Source organism: Aotus nancymaae, unplaced genomic scaffold (assembly GCF_030222135.1).
Source record: "Aotus nancymaae isolate 86718 unplaced genomic scaffold, 86718_ANA_hifiasm-v0.15.2.pri h1tg000057l, whole genome shotgun sequence".
NCBI classification, from domain to species: domain Eukaryota; kingdom Metazoa; phylum Chordata; class Mammalia; order Primates; family Aotidae; genus Aotus; species Aotus nancymaae.
Window position 1 is genome coordinate 16,532,589 of NW_026988471.1, and position 25,397 is coordinate 16,557,985.

The window sequence follows — 25,397 nt, forward strand, 5'->3', positions numbered from 1 at the left end:
TATTTTCGATGGACTGAGCCTTTCGTCATTACATAATGTCCTTCCCTGTTTCTGGTGATTTTTTTTTGAAGTTCACTTTTAATATAGCCACTCCTGCTTTCCTTTATTATATGGAAGATAAACCATCTCTATCCTTTTACTTTCAACCTGCCTTTATGGCCATATTTGATGGGAGCTAATTATAGATAGCATATAGTCGTGTTTCAATCTACTCTGCCCATATCTGTCTTTCAATTTGTTTATTTAGACAAGTAAATCTAAATTTAAGTCTGTCATTTTATTTTTTGTATTCTGTTTGTTGTTTATCTGTCTTCTCTTTCCTGCCTCATGGGGGATACTTGAACATACATTAAGGATTCCATCTCGATTTATCTGTAGTACATTTTAGTGCATCTCTTTGTATAGCTTTTTTAGCAGCTGCCATAGGTGTTACATTATATACACCAAACCTCACAGTCTACTGGCATAATTATTTTACCAGTTTGAGAAATTAAGAAATCTTATCCCCCTTTTGCATCCCTTTTCTTTTACCCATTTTTAATATAATGGTCTTAAATGTTTCCTCTACATACATTTAGAATCATCTCAGATATTACAATTTTTGCTTGCCTTCTAAACATAATTTTTAAAACTCAAGAAGAAAAGTAAAGTCTATTGCATTTTTTCCTAATTTTATCTCATTTTTCCTTCTTCCTGATATTCCAAGATTCCCTCTTTTATTGTTCCTAACAAATTCTCTAAGTTTGCTTCATCTGAGAATATCTTGATTTTTCCTTCATTGCTTGGAAATATTTTTGGCGGACACAGGGTTGACACATCATTTAGCACTTGAAAAATGTGCCACTTCCATCTGGCCTCCATGGTTTCTGATGAGAAATATGCTGTCATTCAAAAATCCTTTTCTATATAAGGTTTTCTCTTGCTATCTGTAAGACCTTTTCTTTAATTTCCAGAAGTTTCATTATAATGTGTTTTATTGTAGATTACTTTGGGTTTATCTTGCTTTCGGTTCACTTACCTTCTCTAATCTGTAAGTTTATGCTTTTTGCCAAATTTGGAAAGTGTTTAGTCATTATTTCTTTAGGCACTTTTTCAGTCATGCCCTCTTTTCCCTCACTTTCTAATAGTCCAGCAACACAAATGTCAGCTACTCTGTGATAGTCTCACAGGTCCGTAAGGTACTGTTTGTTTCAGTCTACTTTTTAACTTCAGTCTATTTTTTCTCTGTTGATCAGATTTATGAGGAATAACCAGGGAATATTATGAAAAACTTCATGGTCAATTTTGTCTCAAAAAGTGTGTGCTAAAAATAAAGTCAATTGAATTCAGCCTGAAACATAACTGAAATAGCTAATAAACAAGAGATGAATAGCACTTTATTTCAAGTTAGCTTTTATAACAACTAATCCTTGAGTTATTGAAGCAAAGCCAGACAACAGAACATGTATGCAAAGAGACAGTCTGATGTACAAGATGTCTCTGCCCCTGGTTCTGATTTTTAAATATCATAAAGAGTCAAAAAAAAAAAGCTATAATCCTCTAGGAGAAATGGAAATTCAGTGATTTATTCTCCTAAAGGCATGAGCAGAAGTGTTTAATAATAATTGATCTAATGATGAAAGTCTGGTTCCCACCATTCTTTATATTCGATTTTTATGCTGTTACATTTATATTTAACCAAAAATTCTTTTAGGCCAATATCCAATGAGTACACTGTGGATATAAAACTAAAACATAAAATACATATATAACAGAATATCAAAAATATATACCTTAAGTGGGTCTGCTAGCTCTGACAGTTGATTAATTTTTAATTTAATTGCATCATACTTATTTTCTGCTTCTATTTTCAGACTTCTAAGACGCTCCATATTTTCTTTTTGTTGCTCCATATGTTTCTCAACCATTTTCATTTTGCTTTTATTTTCTTGGGCTTCATCTTCCTGATAACATTTAAATAGCATATAGTGTTAATTAAAATACTTTAAGTTTTCAAATAGAAGAAACATATAAATAATTCTAAGAGAAGAGAAACTACTATAGGCTATACACAAATCAGATCAAATATAAATAGAACATTAGAATATTTTTATATTCTTAATGTCTAAATTAGGAAGTAGAAGAGAACAAGTTGAAAAATCAGAAGGGATGTTATTTAGGAGACAATATTCTCATTGAGATCATAATAAAAAAGACTAACTTTCATTTATCTATTCATTTTCTTCAAATTATACAATATATATCTTGTACCAGACAATATGTTAGACCCTAAGTAAATGAAGATAAGTAAGGTATAATCCATATATTTAAGAAATTTAGTTGGCCAAGTGCGGTGGCTCACTCAGCACTTTGGGAGGCCAACGCAGGTGGATCACCTGAGGTCAGGAATTCAACCAGCCTGGCCAACATGGTGAAAGTCCATCTTTACTAATACAAAAAAATCAGCCGGGTGTGGTGGTACATGCCTGTAATCCTATCCTACTTGGGAGGCTGAGGCAGTAGAATTGCTTGAACCCGGGAGGTGGATGTTGCAGTGAGCTGAGATTGCACCATTGCACTCTAGCCTGGGCAACAAGAGTATAACACCATCTCAAAAAAAAAAAAAAGAAAAGAAAAAGAAAAGAAATTTAGTCTATCATTAAAAGGAATTAAAGCAGAAAAATAAAAAGTAGAAAGTAAAAAACAAGACTACTAGTACAAAATGAAGACAAATTCTAATTAGAGTAAAGCTTCACCAGCACTGAGAGTTATTCTGTTTTGTGCACTGTTGTATTTCTTAGCAGTTAATATGCTTCCTGACATGGAGCACTCCATAAATATTTACTCATTTTAACAAAAGTGTGCAATTTATTTAATTCACTGTTTACTACAACTCAGAAAAAGCTAAGTGTCACAAACAGATTATTACAAAAAAAAAATACAGTAACAAATATGTGGTGAATTAAAATGAAAAATACTGATTTGGAAAAAAAAAAAAAAAAAAAACCAAGACACCAACTAGAACTGACTAAAAGATGATCCTGACATCTGTGCCCACTGATAATGATACCGATGAACTCTGAGAGTGCCTATGTGAAAAACACTATGCTCGGCAGCAGGGTTTGATGGGCCCTTGTTTAGAAATACAATTAAGTTTTGGTTAAGTATTTTTCTGTGTGGTAGAAGATGAAATCAATTATTGTGCATGAAAGTTATATACACAAAACATCAAAAAATATGAAGGCTATATACCAGGTAGTTTTTACCTTATTGGTGAATGGAGACAGCAATCATTAAGAGTTGTTTCAATTAAAAGAACTTCTTAAAAAAGCTGAGTTGATGCCATTAACCTAAATGGTGGCTTTATCCTTTAATATTACATTTAAATTAAATAAAAAGTATTTTACCAAAGTTGCAATATCTACAGACTGGTGTTCTTCTATGTTCTCAAGTTCCCGAATTTCAGAAATATTTTTTCTTATTTTCATCTAAAAGAAAAGTATTTGAATTTTAGTAATATAAAAATAAATTAAAACCAAAAACCTTGGGAAGAATGTATTAATCTACAAAGCTCTATAATGCTGATGATACAGAAGAATTTCATAATTAATGAAAGGGGTACATTAGTATTAAATCAACCAAAGGAGATTGCATATAAATTCTGCCATATCACCTTATATACTAATCCATTCCCATGCAAAAAAGATTTAAGTAATCCATCTTAGCATTTAAAACAATGGCACTGTTGAGTCCATAGAGAAAAATTTTTCTGAAACATCCAAAGTCTCAAGTTATGGAATGATTATTCTAATCCAATAGTTCTCAAAGTATGATCCAAGTAACCTATGGGGTTCTCTGATATCCTTTCAGATGGTCTGTAAGGTAAAAACTCTTTTCATAAAAACAATTAAGACATTATTTGCCATTTTTATTAGCACTTTCTCATGAGTGTATATAAGGTTTATAAATATATGATATGTAATATCACAACAGACTGAATGCAAAAGCTGATATAACTATTAATTAAATTTTATTAAACGACATTAGAGATTTACAAAAATATTCCAATCTTCTGACAAAATCTTTTTGGTTTCAAATATTTTTTTGGTTTTTTAAATAAAAAATGTTTCTGTTAACATAAGTTATTATTATTTTTAAATGAACTGATATGGTTTGGCTATGTCCCCACCTAAATCTCACCTTGAATTTAAGTTCCCATAATTCCATGCGTTTTGAGAGGGACCTGGTGGGAGATAACTGAACCATGGGGACAGTTTCCCCCCTACTGTTCTCCTAGTAGTGAATAAGTCTCATGAGATCTGATGGTTTTATAATGGGTTTCCCCTTTTGCTTGGCTCTCTTTCTCTCGTGTCTGCCGCCATATAAGATGTGCCTTTTGCCTTCCGCCATGATTGTGAGGCCTCCCCAGCCATGTGAAACTGGGAGTCCATTAAACCTCTTTTTCTTTATAAATTGCCCAGTCTTGGGTATCTTTATCAGCAGTGTGAAAACAGACTAATATATGAATTAAATATTCTTAAATTTTGTTTTAATTTTAAAAAATGTAAATGTTGATCGATATACCCACATAAATGAAAGCTCTTTGACAAGTGCAAAGGGGCTTGAGGCCAAAAGGTTTGAGAATTGCTCGAAGTCAATGATGGGATCTTAAAATCAACTTGGTAGTGATTAAGTTGGAAAAAACAAAATTTTTTTTTTTTTTTTACCTTTAGTTCTTTATAATGTAGTTGGCATCTTTTAAGAAGTTCTTCATTGCGTTTAATATCTTTTTCAAGGGCAGATAAATGTTGCTGAAGATTTAATATCTGGGCCATCTTATTTTCAACCTCATGCTCCAAGTCACTTGATAGGAAAGAGAGGATAAAAAATACTTTAAAATCTTTTTCTCAATATTACAAATACTTTAGACCTTTACAAAGAAAGCCCTATTTATAGTAAGTTATGTGCAAAATCCTTTTCAGTTAAAGCAGTTCTATAATCCTACCAAGTTATTAATCATGAAAATCTATTGCAGATATTTCAAAAAACATTCTAAACAAAATCAAGTTTTACTTATTTCCTTAATAAGTAGAGTTGACTCTTGAACAATGCAGAGTTTGAAATACATGGGTCCACTTATACACAGATTTTATTCTGCCTCTGCCACCCCTGAGACAGTAAGACCAACCACTCCTCCTCAGCTTATTCAATGTGAAGACAATAAAGATGAAGACCTTAATGATGATCTACTTTTATTTAATAGTTAATATATTGTCTCTTCCTTATGATTTCTTAACATACAGCTAACTGTATTTAAGAATACAGTACATGATATACCGTATTGTATGATATACTGAATTTGTAGTATATTGTATAATATATTGTACTGCATATAATATACCGTATTGTAAGAATACAGTCTATAACATACGTAACATCCAAAATATATATTAATCAACTGTTTATGTTATCAGTAAGGCTTCCAGTCAACAGTAGGCTAGTAATAGTTAAGATTTTGGGGAATCAAAAGTTATACACAGACTTCGACTGCATGGGGTGTCAGTGCCCCTAACCTCTGCACTATTCAAGGGTCAAATGTACTTATAACTTCTGTGTGCCAGTATTATGCATAGTGGTAGACAGAAGTAGAAACAGAATTAAGATGTGATTCTTTAAAAAAAAATCAGGAAATAAATTATAATATTAAAATGTGAACAGAACATTGTATTATATATCCACAGTATCCCAGGAGCATAAGAGTGAATCTGGGAGAAGAGATAACTGAAGTGTATTCTCTAAATTTTTCATCAGCTGGACCAACTAGGGGAGAAGATGAAAAGAAATACACAAAGGCACAGAAGATAAAAACAGATAAAACTAATAGCTTAACACGTTCGCTACTGAATAAATGCTATGAATGTATGAGGAGTGAAGGGGAAGAAGAGGACAACAAGAAAAAGATATGGAGAATAAATAAAGTACCAGACTCCAGATTCATAAAAAAGAGCCTCCATACGGCAGAGTCAACTGGCTTTGGAAGTGATCTAGATACTCACTAATCCAAGTATCTGTGTTCCAATGCTGTGTGCTTGGTGGAAGTGAACCACCCTTGCAGTTAAGAACAACATTTCCCTGGTCTGGGGAATATTCCCTGGAGCTGGCCATATTCCACTAAGATGCGTATTTCTTCACATTTTAACATCTCTGAAATCTGAAACCATTTTGCAGTCCATGGTTCAATTAGCATTTATCTCCTTTTTACTGGTACATAAAGTAACGGTATATACAACATTTACTGGTATGTAAAATAACTGTGCTACCTTGCTAGAATTTTTAAATAAAAAAGGCTCAATAAATGTTAGCTGAATGAATGATAAAATGGGGAAAGAGAATAGGGCAGTTTCTGATAAAAATGGGCCAGGTGCAAAAATTTAATATGGCTCCTCAGGATTTCATATGAAATATTTATTTTATCATATATAAACCTATACTTTCATTAACAAACAGTAATTTTGCTAAAAAAACAAAAGTTGCGGCTGGGTGTAGTGGCTCACACCTATAATCTCAGCACTTTGGGAGGCTGAGGTGGGCAGATCACTTGAGGTTAGGAGATCGAGACCAGCCTGGCCAACATGGCGCAAACTTGTCTCCACCAAAAAGTACAGAAATTAGCCAGGTGTGGTGGCATGTGCCTGTAGTCCCAGCTACTCAGGAGGCTGAGGTAGGAGAATAACTTTGGAGGCAAAGGTTGCAGTGAGCCAAGATCGGGTCACTGCACTCCAGTCTGGTGGACAGAGTGAGACCCTGTCTCAAAAAAAAAAAAAAAAACTGCCAGTGGCTCACCCCTGTAATCTTTGGGAGATGGAGGTGGGTAGATCACTTGAAGCCAGGAGTTTGAGACCAACCTGGTCAACATGGTGAAACCCTGTCTCCACTAAAACACAAACATTAGCCAGGCATGGTGGCACTCGCCTGTAGTTCCAGCTATGTGGGTGGCTGAGGCACAGGAATCACTTGAACACTAGAAGCAGAGGCTGCAGTGAGCTAAGATCCTGCCACTGCACTCTAGCCTGAAGCGAGACCCTGTCTCAAAAAAAAAAAAAAATGTTGCCAAGTAAACAAACTTTGAAAACTACAGCCTACATAAAAAACAAAAACCAACAAAATAAGCAAGACAATATTTTTATTATACAATTTTTCTGAATATATAAAATAAATTTAAGCAATCAATATAACTTTCATGAACAAAATGAATACATTTTACAACTTTCTTTTTACTGGGTAAAACTAATTTCTACACATTTTCAGACAGGGTTCCTCCTTAGTTTTTACATAGAGATCATTTGCTACCTAAGAAAAATATATTAAGCCTGAGCTGAGTATGTGAGTTGTGGGGAGTGAACACATATTCCTCGACAGCCTATCTAAAACAGTATACTCATCACTCTCTCACCCCACACTATGCTTTATTTGTTTCCACAGCACTGATCATCACCTAACCTAGTATTCATTTACACTCTATCTTCCCCTTAATTTAAAAGAAATTTCTCCATTAGAGAAATTTTGTGTACTAATACTTCGTTTCCTTATGTGTCTTGTGCCTAGATTAGTACCTGGAATATTAGATACCTATTAAATATTTGTTGTTTGAAAGAATAAATGAAAGAATAAAATTTTAAGAGCATACATCAGAAAATTACATTAAAATGTTACAGTGTTTTAACAATTCAAAAATTCACAGGGAAATTTTTTTTTATGAACCACCCTGGTAATCATTCTAAGGGCTTGCTTACATATTATGTGTACTTTTATAACTAAAAACTTCATTGAGATAACAAACAAAAAAGCAAGTGGCACAACACCAAGGCGCTAATTATTCAACTTTTTCTACTGCTAATTGAAGTTTTACTAAACTTTCCAAATACCCATTATGGTTATTTTCCTTTATTCTGCTCTCATAATCACATAAAAATGATTAGAAGAAATCTTTCAACAAAACTCTCATTTCCCCGACACGTACAAGTCGTTTATAATTTTTGCTCAGTTTTCTTAGATATTTCTTTTACTTAAGTCCTAAGTTCTTCTACTTAAGATTAGAATTAAGTCATTAATTGAGGCCCAAATCATCAATTTATCAACTGAATAAGAAATCACGTGGTTGTGCAGCTCCTGGGCACTATAGCAGCCTGAGGGCCACCCACTTCTGAAGAAATCATGGGGTTGTTTTTGATAGCAAAATTTCTTTTTGCACGCTCTTGAATCTCTTACTAGTTTTCATTTAACTTCTCAATTTGTTTCTTCTAGTAGCTGCATTTTCCTAGCATGTGTTCTAATCATGTCAATTGATCTTTCTAGAACTGTGCAACTCAAAGTACCAGTCAGGGACATAGTAAGGAGCTTGAGCCAGAATGTAAACCAGGCTGCTATATCCTCTCTGAGACAAATCAGCAAAACTAAACAGTGGGCACAGTGATGTAGCTGATTTACATTCTGAGTCAAGCTCCTATCTCCTGAGGACACGTAACAAACAGTGTACAGATGAGCCAGTTGAGGTAATACGTTCTATATTATCAGTCCTGAATGCCGTTGCCAAAGTCATGATGCAAGGTAACTGTCAACCTATAATTTTGTAACTAGCTAAGTCATGTTTTAAAACCAAGCAGTGAGATAGGTTACTCATGTCCTCACTAAAACAATAATATGAAAGAAACTGAACCCCAAAGGAAGCAGTGGGAATAATACAGTAAAGCTAAACTTGACTCCAACCTTATTTCAGAATCCACATCTCTGCTTAAGAACTTAGGTCTTGTGTATTCAGATGAATAATAACGTCCTGGAAAAACTTGATCACCATCAGCAGTGAAAGCTTCTCTACAATTTTTGGGTGGCTTTTGGGACTGCATTACTGCACGAGCTACAGAATTATTCTAAAAGAATAGCAGAGAAAATGAATTTTTAAAAAAGATGTGAAAGCTTTTCTGATGTACAGAATTTCAAAATGTTATTTGTCCTTATTATTTTAGTATAATTCAAGCATTCTTATTAAAACATTCAAATAATTTCATAAAGTTAAATATAACAATTTAAAAACCTTTCAAGGTTAGAATTAAAATTATTTAAAAAGTCTTAAAACAGCTTAGTAAACAATGCTTCATGACAAATTGATGTATATTTATTTTTAAATTCAAGTATTGCTATCCATTTAAAAGTTACAACTATTTTAAGTGCTTTTTAATGTGAAAATATATACTTTAGACCAGTTCATACTAATTATTTTTCTAAATGACTTTTACACTCCAGAAAAAATTTGAATAAATAGGAAATTCCAAAAAAAGATTAATATACTGAATTATGCAGGGAAAGTCTGAAAATATTTAAGCCCTGGAGAAAGTAAAAGAAGATTAGGCTAATTAGCTGGGTGTGGTAGCTCATGCCTATAATCCCAGCACTTTGGGAGGCCAAGGCGAGCAGATCACCTGAGGTTGAGAGTTCGAGACCAGCCTGACCACATGGAGAAACCCCATCTCTACTAAAAATACAAAATTAGCCGGGCATGGTGGCTCATGACTGTAATCCCAGCCACTTGGGAGGCTGAGGCAGGAGAATCGCTTGAACCCGGGAGGTGGAGGTTGCAGTGAGCAGAGATTGTGCCACTGCACTCCAGCCTGGGCAAAAAGAGCAAAACTCTGTCTCAAAAAAAAAAAAAAAAAAAAAAAAGATTAGGTTAATTAAGTCCTAATCAACCTCTCTGGGTAGAGACCTTTACAACAAGACTTCATTTTTTTTTTTCAAATACCCTTCTAAAATATGAGAGAATCAAACCCACAAATAATTACAATATGAACAGACAGACAGACAGACAGACAGACAGACACACACACACACACACACACACACACACACACACACTTGGGTTATCTAGGCCATTACTTCTTAGTTTCTATTCATGAGAAAAAAAGACTCTTTTATATTTTGTTTTGATTACAGATTTGTTTTAAATAACAAGACAAATCACTTTGTCCTTTCTCAGCAAATTTATGCCAATAGAGGAAACAAAATATGGTGATCTAATCTAAAAAGCAAATAAAAATGCATATACAGATATATGGTAAATATTGATTTATCTAACAGAGTACAAAGTTATATAAAAAAGAAGTCATAAAATATCAAGCAAAATACTTCATTTAAGTAAAATGATAATACCATTCTACTGTATCTGTAAAAGCAAATAAAAAATAAATTTGGCAGTCAATCAAGAAAGAATGAACAAAAAAATTTTATAGCACCATGCACCAAAAGAATAATATGCGTTTGTGAAATTACTTTATAAAGAATAGCCGAAAGTGAAGTTATAAAGTTCCACGGAGCAGAAAACGCACAAATCAACAAGTTTCTATATTATCCTACAGATTTTCTTATCAGGTAAAAGTACAATAGTGAAGCACATCAACAACTCTATGATAAAAGGGTAATAGGAATTTATATAATCATCTTCAGTTTTAAAAATTTAACAATAACATAAAATACAGCAAAGATCTGGTGGTCTTACTTTGATTAGTAGCACTGTCTCTATGCCTCTCATGTCAATTAGGCTATTTGCCACAACCGCATTATCTATTTCTAAAGCTGTCAGAACTGTTGGAAACTCTGGATGATAAGCAGCTCTAGGAGACAAAAATACAGAATAATTAACTTAGCAAATTTTAATTCTAAATATACATATAAAAATTGTATATATATTATTATATTATAGAGTATATATATTTCCATATATATTTGTAACAGACAGGTAGATTATAAATAACAAGATAATATAAAATATCTGGTAACATTTGAAACCACAGCTGTATAGGTTTCTTTTATTTATTTAGCATTCGTATAATACTGTGTGCCAGGCACTGTTCTAAGCATGTTACAAATATTAACTCATTCAATCCTCATAATAACCACATGAGATACACAGTATTATTCTTCCCATATTTTTTTCAGATGAGGATACTTCAGAGAGTTGAGTATGTTCCCCAAAGTCATGAAGCTAGTTTTATGATTGGGCTAGGATTTAAACCAGGCAGCTCAGCTCTGGAGTCCAGATTCTTAATTGATATGCCCTGCTGCCTATTAATAATTATAATTTCTTTAAATCTCACACAATTACCATACATAAACATAAAAGTCAATTACTTAAAATTCATTATAAATAGCCAAACATTTTTTCCCCGATATGAGAAAAGAAAAACTGAAGCAAAGTTTATTACCAACACAGAGGAAATATAAAAGAAAATATATTCTTATAAATTATAATTCGGGCTCCTGAAAGAAACAATCAATAAAAATGTAAACATGTGAGCTATTAATAGCACTGAAGAATGAACACAGAAGAACAGGAGGTAGAGAACCATGAACGACTGAGGAGGAGATGGTGATAGCATTTTTAGTGCTTTCTTAGTCCTAGAATTCCAAAACAAAGATAGTATCTCTGCATGCATGTTTTATACTTATTCATCTATTAATTCAACACATATTTATTGAGTACCTGCTCTGTGCCAGGTTCTGTTCCAGAGGATAAAGGGAACAGTATACAAAACTGACTACACCCTGTTCCTCATGGAGCTTACATTTTATTGAAGGAAGACAGAGAATAAAGAAAAAGAAAGAAGGGAAAGGCAGCTTATGGTGCTTTTTTACACAAGAAAGACTAGAAAAAGCCTCACTAAGATAACACTGGGCAGATACCTGAGGAAATGATATAGTCACATAAGTAACCTGAGAAGACCATTTCAGACAGAGGGAAGAGCAATTGCAAAGACCCTAAAAGGTGAGTCAGAGAAGCAAGGAGGCAGATTGCCACAGTGAACGAATCAGGAAAGGAAGTGCTTCTAGAGACAGGACAAGAAAGATGGTGAGGACAGATCATGCAGGCCTAGAGGTCACAGTCAGGCCTAACACAGCAAAGTTTAGAGTCCTCTGAGCACAGGCATGACATGACCTGACTTTACACTGGCTGCTGTACTGAAACTGTGGTGCCAAGGAACCAGAAGCAGGGAGATCAGCCTGTGCAGTCCTCAAGGGAAACGATGATGGCTTGAACCTGGGTAGTCACTGCACAAGTGGTCAGATCTTGGATATATTTTTAAAGTACAGCCAGTAGGATGTGGGGTAGCAGAAAGGAGTCAAGGATGACTCAGCAATAGAGAAATGAAGGTGGAGAAGATTACTCAAAGTGCAGGTTTTGGGGTGGAAATCAGGAGTACAGCTTTCAGAAATGTTAAATTTGAAGTGCTTATTGGGCATCTAAGTGGAAAACATATATTACGTATATTATATTCTAGAGTTCAGAAGAAAAAGGCAACCTACAAACATGGTTTCACAGTCATCAATGTATGATCTGTAAAGTCATGAAATCAGATGAGTTCACCTAGGGAGAAGTGCACACCAAGAAGAGCTCTGGAGCACTGGTACAGTCAGCGGTGATGAGGAAGAAGCAAAAGATACCAAAAAAGAACACCAAGAGAATTAGGAAAATGAGAAAAGTGAGGCCCTTGGTGCCAAGTGAAAAAGTGTTTCAGGACGAATGAAAAGATCAAGGGCAAATACTGCCAGTAAGTCAAACTAGTGAATAGTAATGACTTTGAGTTAATTGAGTTAAGCAAAGTGAGGCCTGCTGATGCCTTCATGAGAGCTGTTTTGTATGTGGTGAAATTATAAAAGCCTGACTGGAGAAGGTTCAAGAAAGAAGGTGAAGAAAGAAATTAAGAGACATAGACAACTCCTTTGAGTTTTTCCTGAAAAGGGAACCAGAGAAAAGAGATGTAGATAATGGCTTTTTAGGACAGAGTTCAGGTGGAAATAAAAAGAAGGATAAGAAAGAATAGGGTGTGGGTGCTCTAGAATTGTCAATGAAACAAAAGTAGGGAACAAGGAGGTAAAAAAAGGGAGTAGGATGCTAAGAGGTAGGATGTAGGCAATTCTGGTGAAATGCAGACTCTGGCCAGCCTGTTGACAGCACAGGTTTCAACACTAGGAAGGAGTCACCATGTTTGGGCAGCCACAGGCCATTATTAGATGAAGCTGTTACTACCAGTTTGCTCTAAGTGCCAAGTCACAACCACATCTTCCTTTTGCTATTCTTCCCTGGGATTTACTTCATACTGGCTTATATTACACTTAATAGTATGTTGGGGGAGGATACAAAATCAGTCTAGCAGAGCCAAAAGCAGAAAGGAATATTTACAATGAGATGTTGGTAACAGGAGACAAGAAGACAATAGGACATAGGTTCACAAACAATGTTAAGCAGAAAGTCTAAACAAAACATACAGACAAAGAAAAAATTGCACTGAAAATCTAGGCAAGTATAATAGAGGCCTCACTGGTAAGAGGAGTTACAAGACAAAATGATTTTTTCATCCTAATTATACTTAAATCATTTGATAAAAAGATGTGATTTCGGCCGGGCGCGGTGGCTCAAGCCTGTAATCCCAGCACTTTGGGAGGCCGAGGCGGGTGGATCACGAGGTCAAGAGATCGAGACCATCCTGGTCGACATGGTGAAACCCCGTCTCTACTAATACAAAAAATTAGCTGGGCACGGTGGCGCGTGCCTGTAATCCCAGCTACTCAGGAGGCTGAGGCAGGAGAATTGCCTGAACCCAGGAGGCGGAGGTTGCGGTGAGCCGAGATCGCGCCATTGCACTCCAGCCTGGGTATCAAGAGCGAAACTCCGTCTCAAAAAAAAAAAAAAAAAAAAAAAAAAAAAAAAAAAAAAAAAAAAAAAAAAAAAAAAGATGTGATTTCTAAAGTTGAGTAAAAGGAAAAACATTACTAAGTTAAAATATAAGAAGAAAAATGCTTAAAGTTTGGTATATTTTTGTTTTATTTTTTTGAGACAGGATCTCCCTCTGTCGTCTGGAGTGCAGTGACATGATGACAGTTCACTGCAGCCTCAACTTCCAGGACTCCAGCCATTCTCCCACCTCAGGCTCCTGAGTAGCTGGGAACACAGGCGTGCAGCACCATGCTCAGCTTATTTTTGTATTTTGGGTATAGACAGGGTTTCACCACATTACCCAGGCTGGTCTTAAATGCCTGAGCTCAAACAATCCACCCAATTTGGCCTCCCAAAGTGCTAGGATTACAGGTATGAGCCACTGTGACTGGTCTAAATTTGGTGTATTTTTAATGTCTCCAAATATAAGAAGATATAAAGTGAGACGTTATAATAGACTATGAAGAGAGCTGGGGGGAGCACCAGAAGGAAATGAAGAAAAGCCAACAAAATAGGCTGATAAACATCTAAAGAGTAGGAGAACCAAGAAAATTGTGTCATAGTAACAAAAGGAACATGAAGTTTGAAGGAAGATGTATTTAATAGTATCTAATGCTTAAGAGAAGGTAAATATCAACTGGATTTGGCAGCAAGGAAATAACTGGAGAATACAATTAACATTTAGGGACCAAGAGTAGTAAGTCTATGAGTGAATGCACAATCTCTCCTAGGAGGAGTGTTTTTAAAAGGAGAAATGCAAATCAGAGATCTACCATGTTTAAAAGGGACAGAAAATTAAACGGGAAAGTTTAAAGCTCAGGAGAGCACTGAAACACTTTTTTAAAATGGTTAATGAGTCAGGCAAGAAAGTATGCAATTCGGAACACAAGTAGAATAGCCTCAGACAGAAAGAACCTCTCTTGAGATGGGGGCAAGATGTACAAATGGAGGCATAATAGCAGGAATAGTTCAGTAGCTTCTATGTACTCTGAAAAGAAGAAACAAGGCCATCTCTATAGGAAAGGAAAGCACATTTTCTGAATACTCCTTGTGAGCTGGGCACCCTCCTAGGTACCTCTGTTAGGGTTATCTAATATAAGCCTAAATGACTGAAATGAGTCCTATGTATCTGATGCATTATAATACCCTAAAAATATTTTACTATTCTTTTCTACATTAAAATAATATAACCAGTTTTTAAATTTAGCATTTGAACCATAATTCATACTGACAAAGATCTTCAGACACACAAAACAATCACCCCTTCAAAAGGTTTGTAAGGCAGATAAAGTTAACAGCATGTTAAACATACTCAAGACTCTTACCCTGTCAACACCCAAAGGGATTAGAATCTAATTTCTTCCACTACTCCAACAACTTGCGTTTCAGCAATCTGCTCCTGAAGCCAAAACATGGACTTTGTCATCCCCTAGACCTGCTCCATCAAACTTGAATTTTTCACTCTTACTATAACCTCCTGTCCTTCCAGGCTTATCAAGCCCTTAAGTAGGTTCTTTAACTTCATTAAGGTGGGTCTAAACACTTTCTTCAGGCATCTCTTTCTCTAAACTAGTATGTAAACAATACACTCAACTGCTTCCCTCTTCTCCTTCCGTAATACATACCCACTCTAAAAAATTCTAATATTTATCTAATAGTACAGGCTCTCCACTCACATCTCTAAAGAAACATTATCTGTAAAATATCCTGCAGCCACTAGGCTTTTGTATCTTAAGCAGACTTTGAGTCACCGTACTCTCTCATTCTCCTCGGCAGCCAATCTAAACCCTTAAATAAGGTAACTCCCAAACCTCCTACCAGTTCCTGAAGCCCTTGTTCTTAGCACATAAATTCACCTACTTCCAAGAAAACTGGCATTACATCACACAAATGGGATCCCTTGTCACATGTGTTTCGTGGCTAAGTGATTAGAAGCACAGCCTGGGACATACAACGTGCCAGCAAGGAAGTGCTAGGCACTCTTCTTCACAGAGTCCTTGTGGCAGTTCACAGAGCAGGTCATACCACTGGCGAAGGCTATTCTCTTTGGTCCCAAAATGACAGCTCAGGTTTAAGGAGGACATTCCTCACAATTGATGGCATCCTTCAGCTAGTCACTCCAGCCAGAAACCTAGGAGTCATCCTGATTTTTCCTTCTCTTGCAGTCAATTAACAAATTTTATTGATTTTGTCCCACATCTCTGTTAACCTGTTTCTTCCTATCAAAATTGCAAATGCTATTTTTTGCAAAATAACTCCCAATGTCACACCTCCATGCCTTTTGCACACAGCACACAGAATTCTATTTGCCTACAAGGCAATTAACCTTTTCTATCACTTGACAAACTCATCTGTTAAAAGACCTCATCTCCTCTCTGAATTCTTCCTTGATCTACCTATTAACACGAGTTAATTATACACAAATTTACCAAATATGAGAGACATCGCATTAGACTTAATTAAAAACATATTTATTTTATAAAGTGGAGATGAGAGAGGAAAGAAATTTTAAAATGCAATCTGGGAATGGATATATACATTCTTTTTTTTTTTTTTTTTGAGAAAGGGTCTCATTCTGTCACCCAAGCTGGAGTGCAGAGGCATGATTCTGGCTCCCTACATCACTACAACCTCCACTTCCTAGGCTCAAGTGATTCTCCCACCTCAGCCTTCCAAGTAGCTGGGACCACAGGCACACACCACCAAGCCTGGTTGACTTGCTAGGGTCATCAAAGAACACAATTACAGCTCTTTATGGATTCTGTGAAACACATTCAGAGTTTAAATGTGTGTAATGAGCGCCAGTGTTCTTCCTTAGGGCCTCCCTTTTAATTTGGTCATATCACTTTCCTCACTGGTGTAATTTCTAAGCCATACTACATCTGTTTCCCTGTAGTGTCTCCCACACATAAGAACTTCAATGGTAGGGAATATTTACCTACGTTTCTCTAATGCCTAGGACTGATTAGACAGAAATTATAGTGGCTTGATAAAATTTTACGCATCAGTGGTAAAGATATGATTGACATTAAAAGTGTTTTATATCTTTCCAATCTTGCATGTGATTACGCAAAACCAGAAACATATTCAATTACTGATGCTTTACCTGTGTCTTACATCATATATCTCATTCCGAAACTCAGAAACTATTATCTGTGGCCGTGAGGTCCCTGGTAAATAAAACTTTTTCATGAGTGCCTGAAGGACTCTTTCATCAGCATGATTATGGCAACAATAGGCCTGCAGCAGCCCTTTTAGGCAAGATTCAATAGCCAAAGCAAGTTCCGGGTCCCGAAGATGAATGCAAGCTCCTAAAAGTGAGAGAAAATTATAGAAGGGCTCATAAATACTTATTTTGAAATATTAACATCATTCACCTTTAATTACAGTTTATAAATGACATATTTTTATATAAAGCAGTTTAAATGACATTACAGATCATTTAATTATAGTTTATAAATGACAACGTATTTTTATATAAACCAGTTTAAATGATACTACAGATCTTATTTTAACTGAATGAGAAATCTCCATATGTCCATAGGATACAATCGAGAGAAAATCCACCAAATGATGTGAAAAAAACTGTCCCACTCTAATGTAAATCAACAGTGGCTTTTCTATGTTCAGTTTATACTATTCTAGCCTTTCAATGGTGTTCTGAAAGTCAAGGGATTTTCAAATCCCTAAATTGGATGGGGGGAGAAAACCCTCATCCATTGAAATGGATCCTGGTATAAAGTACATATCATTCAAAAGAGACATCACTATAATACTTAAATGCAGTGCTTTACTAACAAAATATATTTATAAGAACCATTTTCGGGCCGGGCACAGTGGCTCACGCCTGTAATCCCAGCACTCTGCGAGGCCGAGGCGGGTGGATCACTAGGTCAAGAGATCGAGACCATCCTGGTCAACATGGTGAAACCCCGTCACTACTAAAAATACAAAAAATTAGCCAGGCATGGTGGCGCATGCCTGTAATCCCAGCTACTCAGGAGGCTGAGGCAGGAGAATTGCCTGAACCCAGGAGGCAGAGGTTGCGCCAAGATCGCGCCATTGCACATCCAGCCTGGGTAACAAGAGCGAAACTCTGTCTCAAAAAAAAAAAAAAAAAAATCATTTTCATCTCATGATGTTCAGAATTAAAGATAACCATCCCCAAGAAAACTTGACTAAAAAAAATTTTTAAGTACCATGTAAATGTAGGAATAAAGTAACCACAGATTTTACAGTTGGAAGAGAACAGAAATCATGCTGTCCAACCAAAATAGAAACTAAGAAAGAAAAGTCATTTTAAAAAGGTTACCAAAACTTGGTAAGTGCTCTTCAACTATATTCGAGGTTATTGGTTTTTTTTTTCTGAATAATCAACTATATTATATTAGTTCATTCACTTATTCAGAAAAACAAGAACCAGATCATTCAACTCTATAATTACTTTTTCTTTTCCAAAGTTCTCTTTCTTTTGGATATTTTATGCTTTAAAAATACAAAATGAATCTACAAAGCTTAATATAATTTCTTTTTAATGAAGTCAGTTTATTTTGAAAACGTGACTCAATCATTCTGAAAATAAAAACTTACTCCTAAGAAGTTTATTATAACCTCACTAAATCATGACCAATACCTAAAGGGCCTACAGGTTTATAGGTAAAACGTCCTTGTCTATAAGCATCATCTATGGCTTCAAGAAGAGCTGGAACATTAGGGCCAAATCTTTTGAGTCGATCAGTTTTACTATCTTTCAATTCTTTCAGTTGCCTCTGATTATAGCTCAGTGTATGCTTCAGATCTAACTCTTCTCTCCTAAAAAATAAAAGCAGAAAAACAGGACAGATATGTGATAGTTTCACAGAAACATTTAACCTTTGCCTATAACATCTATATACCAGTGAATGACACAGCTAGCTCACCTAAAAACTAAAAGCAGAATTATTTATTTGAAAATAATTGTGTTACCAGAGAAAAACAGTCTGAAGTCCTCAAAACTTGACATAAAAAAAAGTAATGCAACAATAACGGGCTATGAATTCCAGAAACTGCTCAACTCTACAAGTGTAAGAAAAGTTTTGAAAAGTGATTTTGAAAGATCCAGCTGGCTCTAGGTGCACTACCTTGAGTTAGCCCTGCTCTGCAAGGTATTTAGCATAAAAATAAAAGCTTTTTTAAAAGATCCCTTATTATGTAGAAGAAACAACCATATTTTCTCTCCATATAAGAACAAAACTATATGATGCAAAAGTAACAGAAATAAATCATTCTAAGGATGTTGCAACTTACTTAATTTTGCCATGTTCTTCTCTGTCCTTTTCTATGGCTTGCTGAAACTGTTCGATCTCTTGATTGAGTGAATTTTCTTGGTTTTGTAAGGCCTTTACTCTCTCTTTTAACCAAGATATTTTTTTTTGCCTTTCCAACCGTTCAGGTTCCAAAGATTGGTCAGTACTAACAGTAAATAACCCAAAGTGAAAGATGTTAGTTAAATGAACAGTCTAACATCTAAAGAACACAAACTAACATAATAGAATTCCGTTAACAACAATACAGAAAATATATTACTCCAATTCATCCTACTTTACTTTATTATAAAATGAGCTAGTCATGAAAATTTCAAAGTAACTATCCTACCTTTTTTTTAGTTCTTCAATTCGTTTACAAAGCTGCTCATCATCTTTCTTCAATGCTTTATATTCGTTTAAGGAACGGTTATATAAAACCTAACAAAAAAATTAAGACACACTTTACTAAAATGAAAACACAAATATCCTATTCAAGTTCACTTTTGTCAAATCTTCAGAGGCTGAATATGTACAGGAATATATTTTTTAAATGAAACACAAAAAGGCCATTTGAAACCATTACATTTTTAAAAACCTCAAAGCATCACAAATTTCAACTCAGGTACAAAATCTCTACTTTAAAAAATAGAAGACCGGGTACAGTGGCTCACGCCTGTAATCCCAACACTTTGGGAGGCCAAGGAGGGCAGATCACTAGGTTGGAAAATCGAGACCAACCTGGCCAACATGGTGAAACCCCATCTCTACTAAAAATACAAAAAATTAGCTGGGCGTGGTGGCATGCATCTGTAGTCCCAGCTACTCAGGAGGCTGAGCCAGGAGAATCCTTTGAACCTGGGAGGCAGAGGTTGCCGTGAGCTGAGATCAGGTCATTGCACTCCAGCCTGGGTGACAGAGCAAGACTCCGTTTCCAAAAAAAAAAAAAAAAAAAAAAAAACTAAAAAAATTTATAGAAGAGACTGAGTGCAGTGGCTCACGCCTGTAATCCCAGCACTTTGGGAGGACAACGCAGGTAAATTGCTTCAGGCCAGGAGTTCAAGACTAGCCTGGGCAATGTGGCAAAATCCTGTCTCTACAAGAAATACAAAAAAATTAAGCCAGTCGTGGCGGCACACGTCTGTAATCCCAGCTACTCAGGAGGTTGAGATGGGAGGATAGCTTGTGCCCAGGAGGTAGCTGCAATGAGCTGTGGTGGTGCCACAGCACACCAGCATAGGTGACAGAGCAGGACCATTTCAAAAAATTAAAATAATAAAAGACAGAAGAACAGTCTTTATATTTGCTACGTGGCTTTCAATATCCCAGTTTAGAAAATTTCTCTCACCTCAGCTTCATTGTAGTCCCTTTTCTTAGCAACAGCATCTGCCTTCAATGCCATACATTCTGGTGCACGTGCATTAGTCTCTTCACTAATCTTTTCTAGTTTGTCTTGAATATCCTTGTACTTTTGTTCTGCTTCACTAAGTCTGACCTTTAAGAAAATAATATTATTCAAGCATATTTTATTTCTCTTCAATAGAGATAATTTTAAAAAAATCTATAGTGCATGTACCAATAATAAATTTAATTTCTCTCCAAACATTAGGCAAACAAACATAATAACATTATATAAAATACTATAATATACTTTGATCTTAACCCACAGTTAGCTATGCAACAAATGTGTTATCCTCTGGAGATACAAAGACATTTTAACAAATGTCCTCAAATAACATAAAAGAGAGAGATATAATTTATCCAGAAAAACCAAACGCAAACTGATGATAGTTTGTATACAATAATGTTAAAGTAGGGTACATTTATTTATAATTGTGGTAGCACAGAGAAACAAACCAGAGCTGGGCCAGAAAAAGTCAGGAATGCCTTCAAAGAGGAAGTAATAATTTGAGCTGATATTTTTAAAATGAATCAAAGTGTACCAGGAAATAAGTTGGGGAAGGGTGTTAGAGGCAGATGAAAGAGCATGTAGAAAGGTATTAATATTTTAGAAATTAAATACTGCTGGACCCTAAATTGAAAGGATAGTGGTAGGACATGAGATGAAGGGGTAGAAGGAACTTGCATTCTACAATGAACAGCTTACAACTTAATCTTTTAGACAATAGGAAGACAGCATAAGTCTGTCTCTTATCTCGTTAAGTCTGCATGTTAGATTACTCTCGAAGCACCAGGAACACAGGGTAGAGGGAAAAATTGAAGTAACAGATTTCAGTAATAATATAATATTATGGAACAAAGACAATTAGGGACCAAAATGGGATGCCGACAATAGGAATGGATTAGAAGGAACAAATATAAGAACTATTTCAATCAGGGTCAGCAAACCTTTTCTATAAAAAGCCAGATAGTGCACACTTCAGGTTTTGTGGGTCACATGGTCTCTCCTATAACAAATCAACTCTGCCATTAAAACATGAAAGTACCCAAGGACAATGAGTAGAGAAATTGTTTTTTAATAAAAATGAAAGTTGGATCCAGATTTTAAACAAATTAAACATAGTTCATATTTTCAGTTTTAAATTAACAAACTTTTAAAGTCTGCTTTAGACACTGTTTCTTCAGAAACCTTCCATTTAATAGTCATTCTACAAGCAATAATCAAGCACATACAATGTGAAAAGCTTTATGTAAGACAGGGTGGATAGGATATAAATATAAAGTAAGATAGTACTTACCCTCCAGAAATTTGCCATTTACTACATTAGAGTATGCAAATGCTTAAATGGAGAAAAAGGCCTACAAAACTAAACACCATCTAGCCTTAAGATCTTCCTTTCTCATATAAAAAAGAGGTGAGTATCTGTTACTCAGACTGGATTCCATTTTAGACTGGGAAATGTTTGAGGAGGAAACCTGATGATAAGCTGAGAAGTAAGGGTGAGAAGAGAAAAATACTTAATGAAAATTTTGGAATATTCTCTCAGAAATGAAAATTTAAGGTAAGAGATGGAAAGGGTTGAAATTCCATTTACTGCCTGAAGAGGGAGTAAGAAACTTAGCCCAGAAATCACTAAGTGTCCTATCTTTACCATTTCTATTATTTTTACATACTCATCTATTACCTCTGATTGATTAATGTCATAACCCCTTAAAAGAAAAATCACTCTGTTTGTCTTGGAGGCAGACAGGAAAAAGCAAGCTGGGAAAGATTACATTCTATACCACAGCCAAGCCTGGGGGCCAAATAGAAATTCTCAAGCAAAGCAGAGAAAATGCTAAGAGGTAAGTAAGCTACACCGACACATTGAATATATTTGTGGGGGAAGGGGAGTAAAGAAAGAAAAATCTAGGAGTTCTACTTCTGGCATTACAGCATGAGGAGCCCCCCACAGTGGTGGCTGCTCAACCTTGTGAGTATACTAAAACCCAATGAATTATACACTTTAAATGGGTGAATTACATGGTATATGAATGATATCGCAATAAAGCTGTTCAAAAAAGAAAGTAAATATAAAGAGTAGATCTGCTGACTGGTAAAAAGGTCCACATGGAAAGCCCCAACAGAGAATGACTGCCTTTACTCAACACTCAATCATCTTCTGTAACCTCTAGGCCCATGTGGAAGACTTGTGACTTTCTTGAATTTTAGCTAGGGTAGTTTCTACCTGCACTCTTAGATGTGAGGCTGAAATTAACCTGAACAGACCTAACAACTTATCCTACATGTGTTCCCTTATATGAACTCCTCTGACAGGCCACCTTGGTTCTGGACCATAAATCTCAGTTCCCTTAGCAACTTCTGGACATTGTTTTCAGTTCTGAGTCCTCATGTTTCCTGATACTTACCTTTAATATGAGTCTAATTTACTATTATTCTAGCACCCCTTTATTTCTCAGGTGTTTTTGTGTTTCAACTCCTCAATGAACTCAAGAGTAAAAGCTTCAAGCTCTTACTGTCTTGTCAGTAACCAAGTTCCACTGACCATATGCCTAACAGTTCTACAGCCCTAGCCTCAGACAGGCTTATCCTGTATAGAGTATTCTTTTCAAAAGAGTTACTACAAAGGCCTTGAAAACAAGCTTAGGTATATTTCACCTGAGCAATAAAGTAAAATGTAGACAAATATACAGTCTGAAACTGCTAGTTTAGTAGGTAGTAGTCTATGAGTAATTTCATATGATTAAACCTATTAAATCTGCATTTAAAAACTTGTAATTACCTGCTGTTCTTCCATTTTCCTGTCAAGTCTAGCAGCACGATCTTCTCCAATTTTGATATTATCTCTGATAGCATTCAATTGTTTTTCGATTTCATTGACCTAAAAAAGAAATTACATATAAAATAGATAAGATTAACATTAATAACCAAATACATTCTGCAGATCACAAATATACGTGAACAAGTAATTAAGTGATAATTACCACTGCCCAAGCCATTTCATGTTTCAAGTTCTCTAACGTAGCCTTCATTGTACTTAAACCAGCAATACTTTGAAAACGTTCCTCTTTCTCTAAGCACTGGCGCTTTAGTTCAGTAAGCCGCTTAAAAAAAGAAAACAGAAAGGACATATCTTTTATTAATATTGAAAAAACACATTTTTGCAAATCTATTTCTTTTAAAAACAATGCCTAAACAAGTACTACAAAAAGATTTGTTTAAAAATAGCTTCTAGTTTTTAAAAATTATTCTTGATTCTTTGGTATACTTTTAATAAGTGCAGTAATTTTGTGAATTTCTACATTATAAAAATGGTCAAATACTCTTCAGATGAAGAGCAAAGGAATTAAAGGTTCAAGATTACATAAATATAGACAAATCCCAAAACTCACTTTCCCATTTTCCCGCTTTATTCCCTATCTGATAGACACGATGGTCCTTTCTTCCCCAAAGAGAATTTAAGGATTAGAAGAAATTTATTTCTGAAAATCACCAGCTATAATTTTCTTAACTAAGTTCACTTTAAATAATTAATTAAAAATCGCCAAATATCAAATACCGTGATATTCAAACAATTTTGGTAGCTTACAGACTTCATATTCTGTCCACCTGGGTAGACAGCCTCTCCCCTTCATTCATGCTTACCATTCAACTAGGTCCTGAACACTGTAGACCTTACTTTGTTTCCCCATCTAATGCACTTTCCCATTCTCCAAAATTATTTCAATCTATTATCATTCTCTTCAAATCTCATGCACCCTGCCACCATATTCCCTCACTCATTCCACCTCTCCAGCTTTAGATAATTTAGAAGCCAACAACAGAAACTCCCTCAACAATCTTAACTACAAATCTAAAGCAGCCATCCCTTCCTTTTGCAACAAAAGAGAGGTGGCCTCATATTTAATACTTATACCATCCTCTAACCTATATCTTGGACCCTACCCCTTTTGTATCTTCTCAAAGGTCTAAATCCACTGATTTTTCCATCCCATCTTTTCATCTTTGTTTCCACTTCACCCTCTTTATGACTCATGTTCATTGCTACTTGCTCTTCTTTCCAACTTACAAACAAAACCACCAATACCCAGCCCTTGGCACCACCTCCTCCTCTAAAATTCTTCTTCCCTTTCTACCCAAGTTTCATGAAAATTATCTCTATATCCTCACATTTTCCAGTTCCACAAATCTGGCTACTGTTCTCACAGCTACTGAAACCCACCTTGCCATAGTCACCTATGACGAATATGTCGTTAAGTACAGTGAGTTTTGTCAAATCATGTAGTGTCGGACCACACAGTACATCGCATAGTCATGACTGGTTCCTTCTCAAAATCTCTGCCCTTGGCTTCTCATGGCTTCCATGAGCATTTCTCATGGTTCAGGACTGGGCCCACTTTTCCCCTATTTCAGCAACCTAAATTATTCTTGTGGCTTAGATACTAATAGTATACTGACAACTCCCAAATTTTTATTAAGGCCAGATTTGACTTCTATATTCTTAATTCACATACCCAACTCCCCACTTCACATTTCCACTTGGGTGCTTTATAAGCAACTCAAAATTAATGTGTTCAAAGTAGAATTCAGCTTTCTCTAAAAAAAAAAAGAAAAGAAAAATTGGCTTTTCTTCCCAAGCTTCCTATCTAAATAAACTTACTTTACTACTAAAGTAATTAATTTGGAGGTCATTCAGTCACCTTCAATGCCTCTGTCTTAATTCTCCATGTCCACTACCATATCTGCCTAGATCATTTCAAAATTCTTTCTCTTACTACCACCAATACCCTTAACTTAATCCATCATCATCTCTGTGGACAATGATAATGCCTTCTTTATCGATCTTTCCACATCTATTCTCTCCTGACAGCAGTTCATTCTTTCCCACAGCGATCTACTGAAAATATACAATTAATGAAGTCATCCATTTTCATGTCTTCTACTGACCCTAAATTTTATAAGGTCCTCC

General features: G+C 35.4%; 1 protein-coding gene across 4 annotated transcripts in view; it reads right to left on the reverse strand.

Annotated features, from left to right (window-relative positions):
• SMC6 (structural maintenance of chromosomes 6) overlaps positions 1-25,397 on the reverse strand; it is an 87,253-nt gene that overhangs the window by 32,706 nt on the left and 29,150 nt on the right. For all 4 annotated transcript variants that reach the window (XM_021669005.2, XM_021669006.2, XM_064363870.1 and 1 more), the window contains exons 9-20: positions 23,413-23,532; positions 23,211-23,309; positions 20,375-20,521; positions 19,379-19,467; positions 19,031-19,195; positions 18,378-18,556; positions 16,851-17,055; positions 10,529-10,643; positions 8,746-8,906; positions 4,707-4,842; positions 3,387-3,467; positions 1,773-1,943 (exon numbers count right to left, since the gene is read on the reverse strand). In XM_021669005.2, the coding sequence (XP_021524680.2) occupies positions 1,773-1,943; positions 3,387-3,467; positions 4,707-4,842; positions 8,746-8,906; positions 10,529-10,643; positions 16,851-17,055; positions 18,378-18,556; positions 19,031-19,195; positions 19,379-19,467; positions 20,375-20,521; positions 23,211-23,309; positions 23,413-23,532 (1,668 nt within the window). The remainder of the gene's footprint in view (positions 1-1,772; positions 1,944-3,386; positions 3,468-4,706; positions 4,843-8,745; positions 8,907-10,528; positions 10,644-16,850; positions 17,056-18,377; positions 18,557-19,030; positions 19,196-19,378; positions 19,468-20,374; positions 20,522-23,210; positions 23,310-23,412; positions 23,533-25,397) is intronic.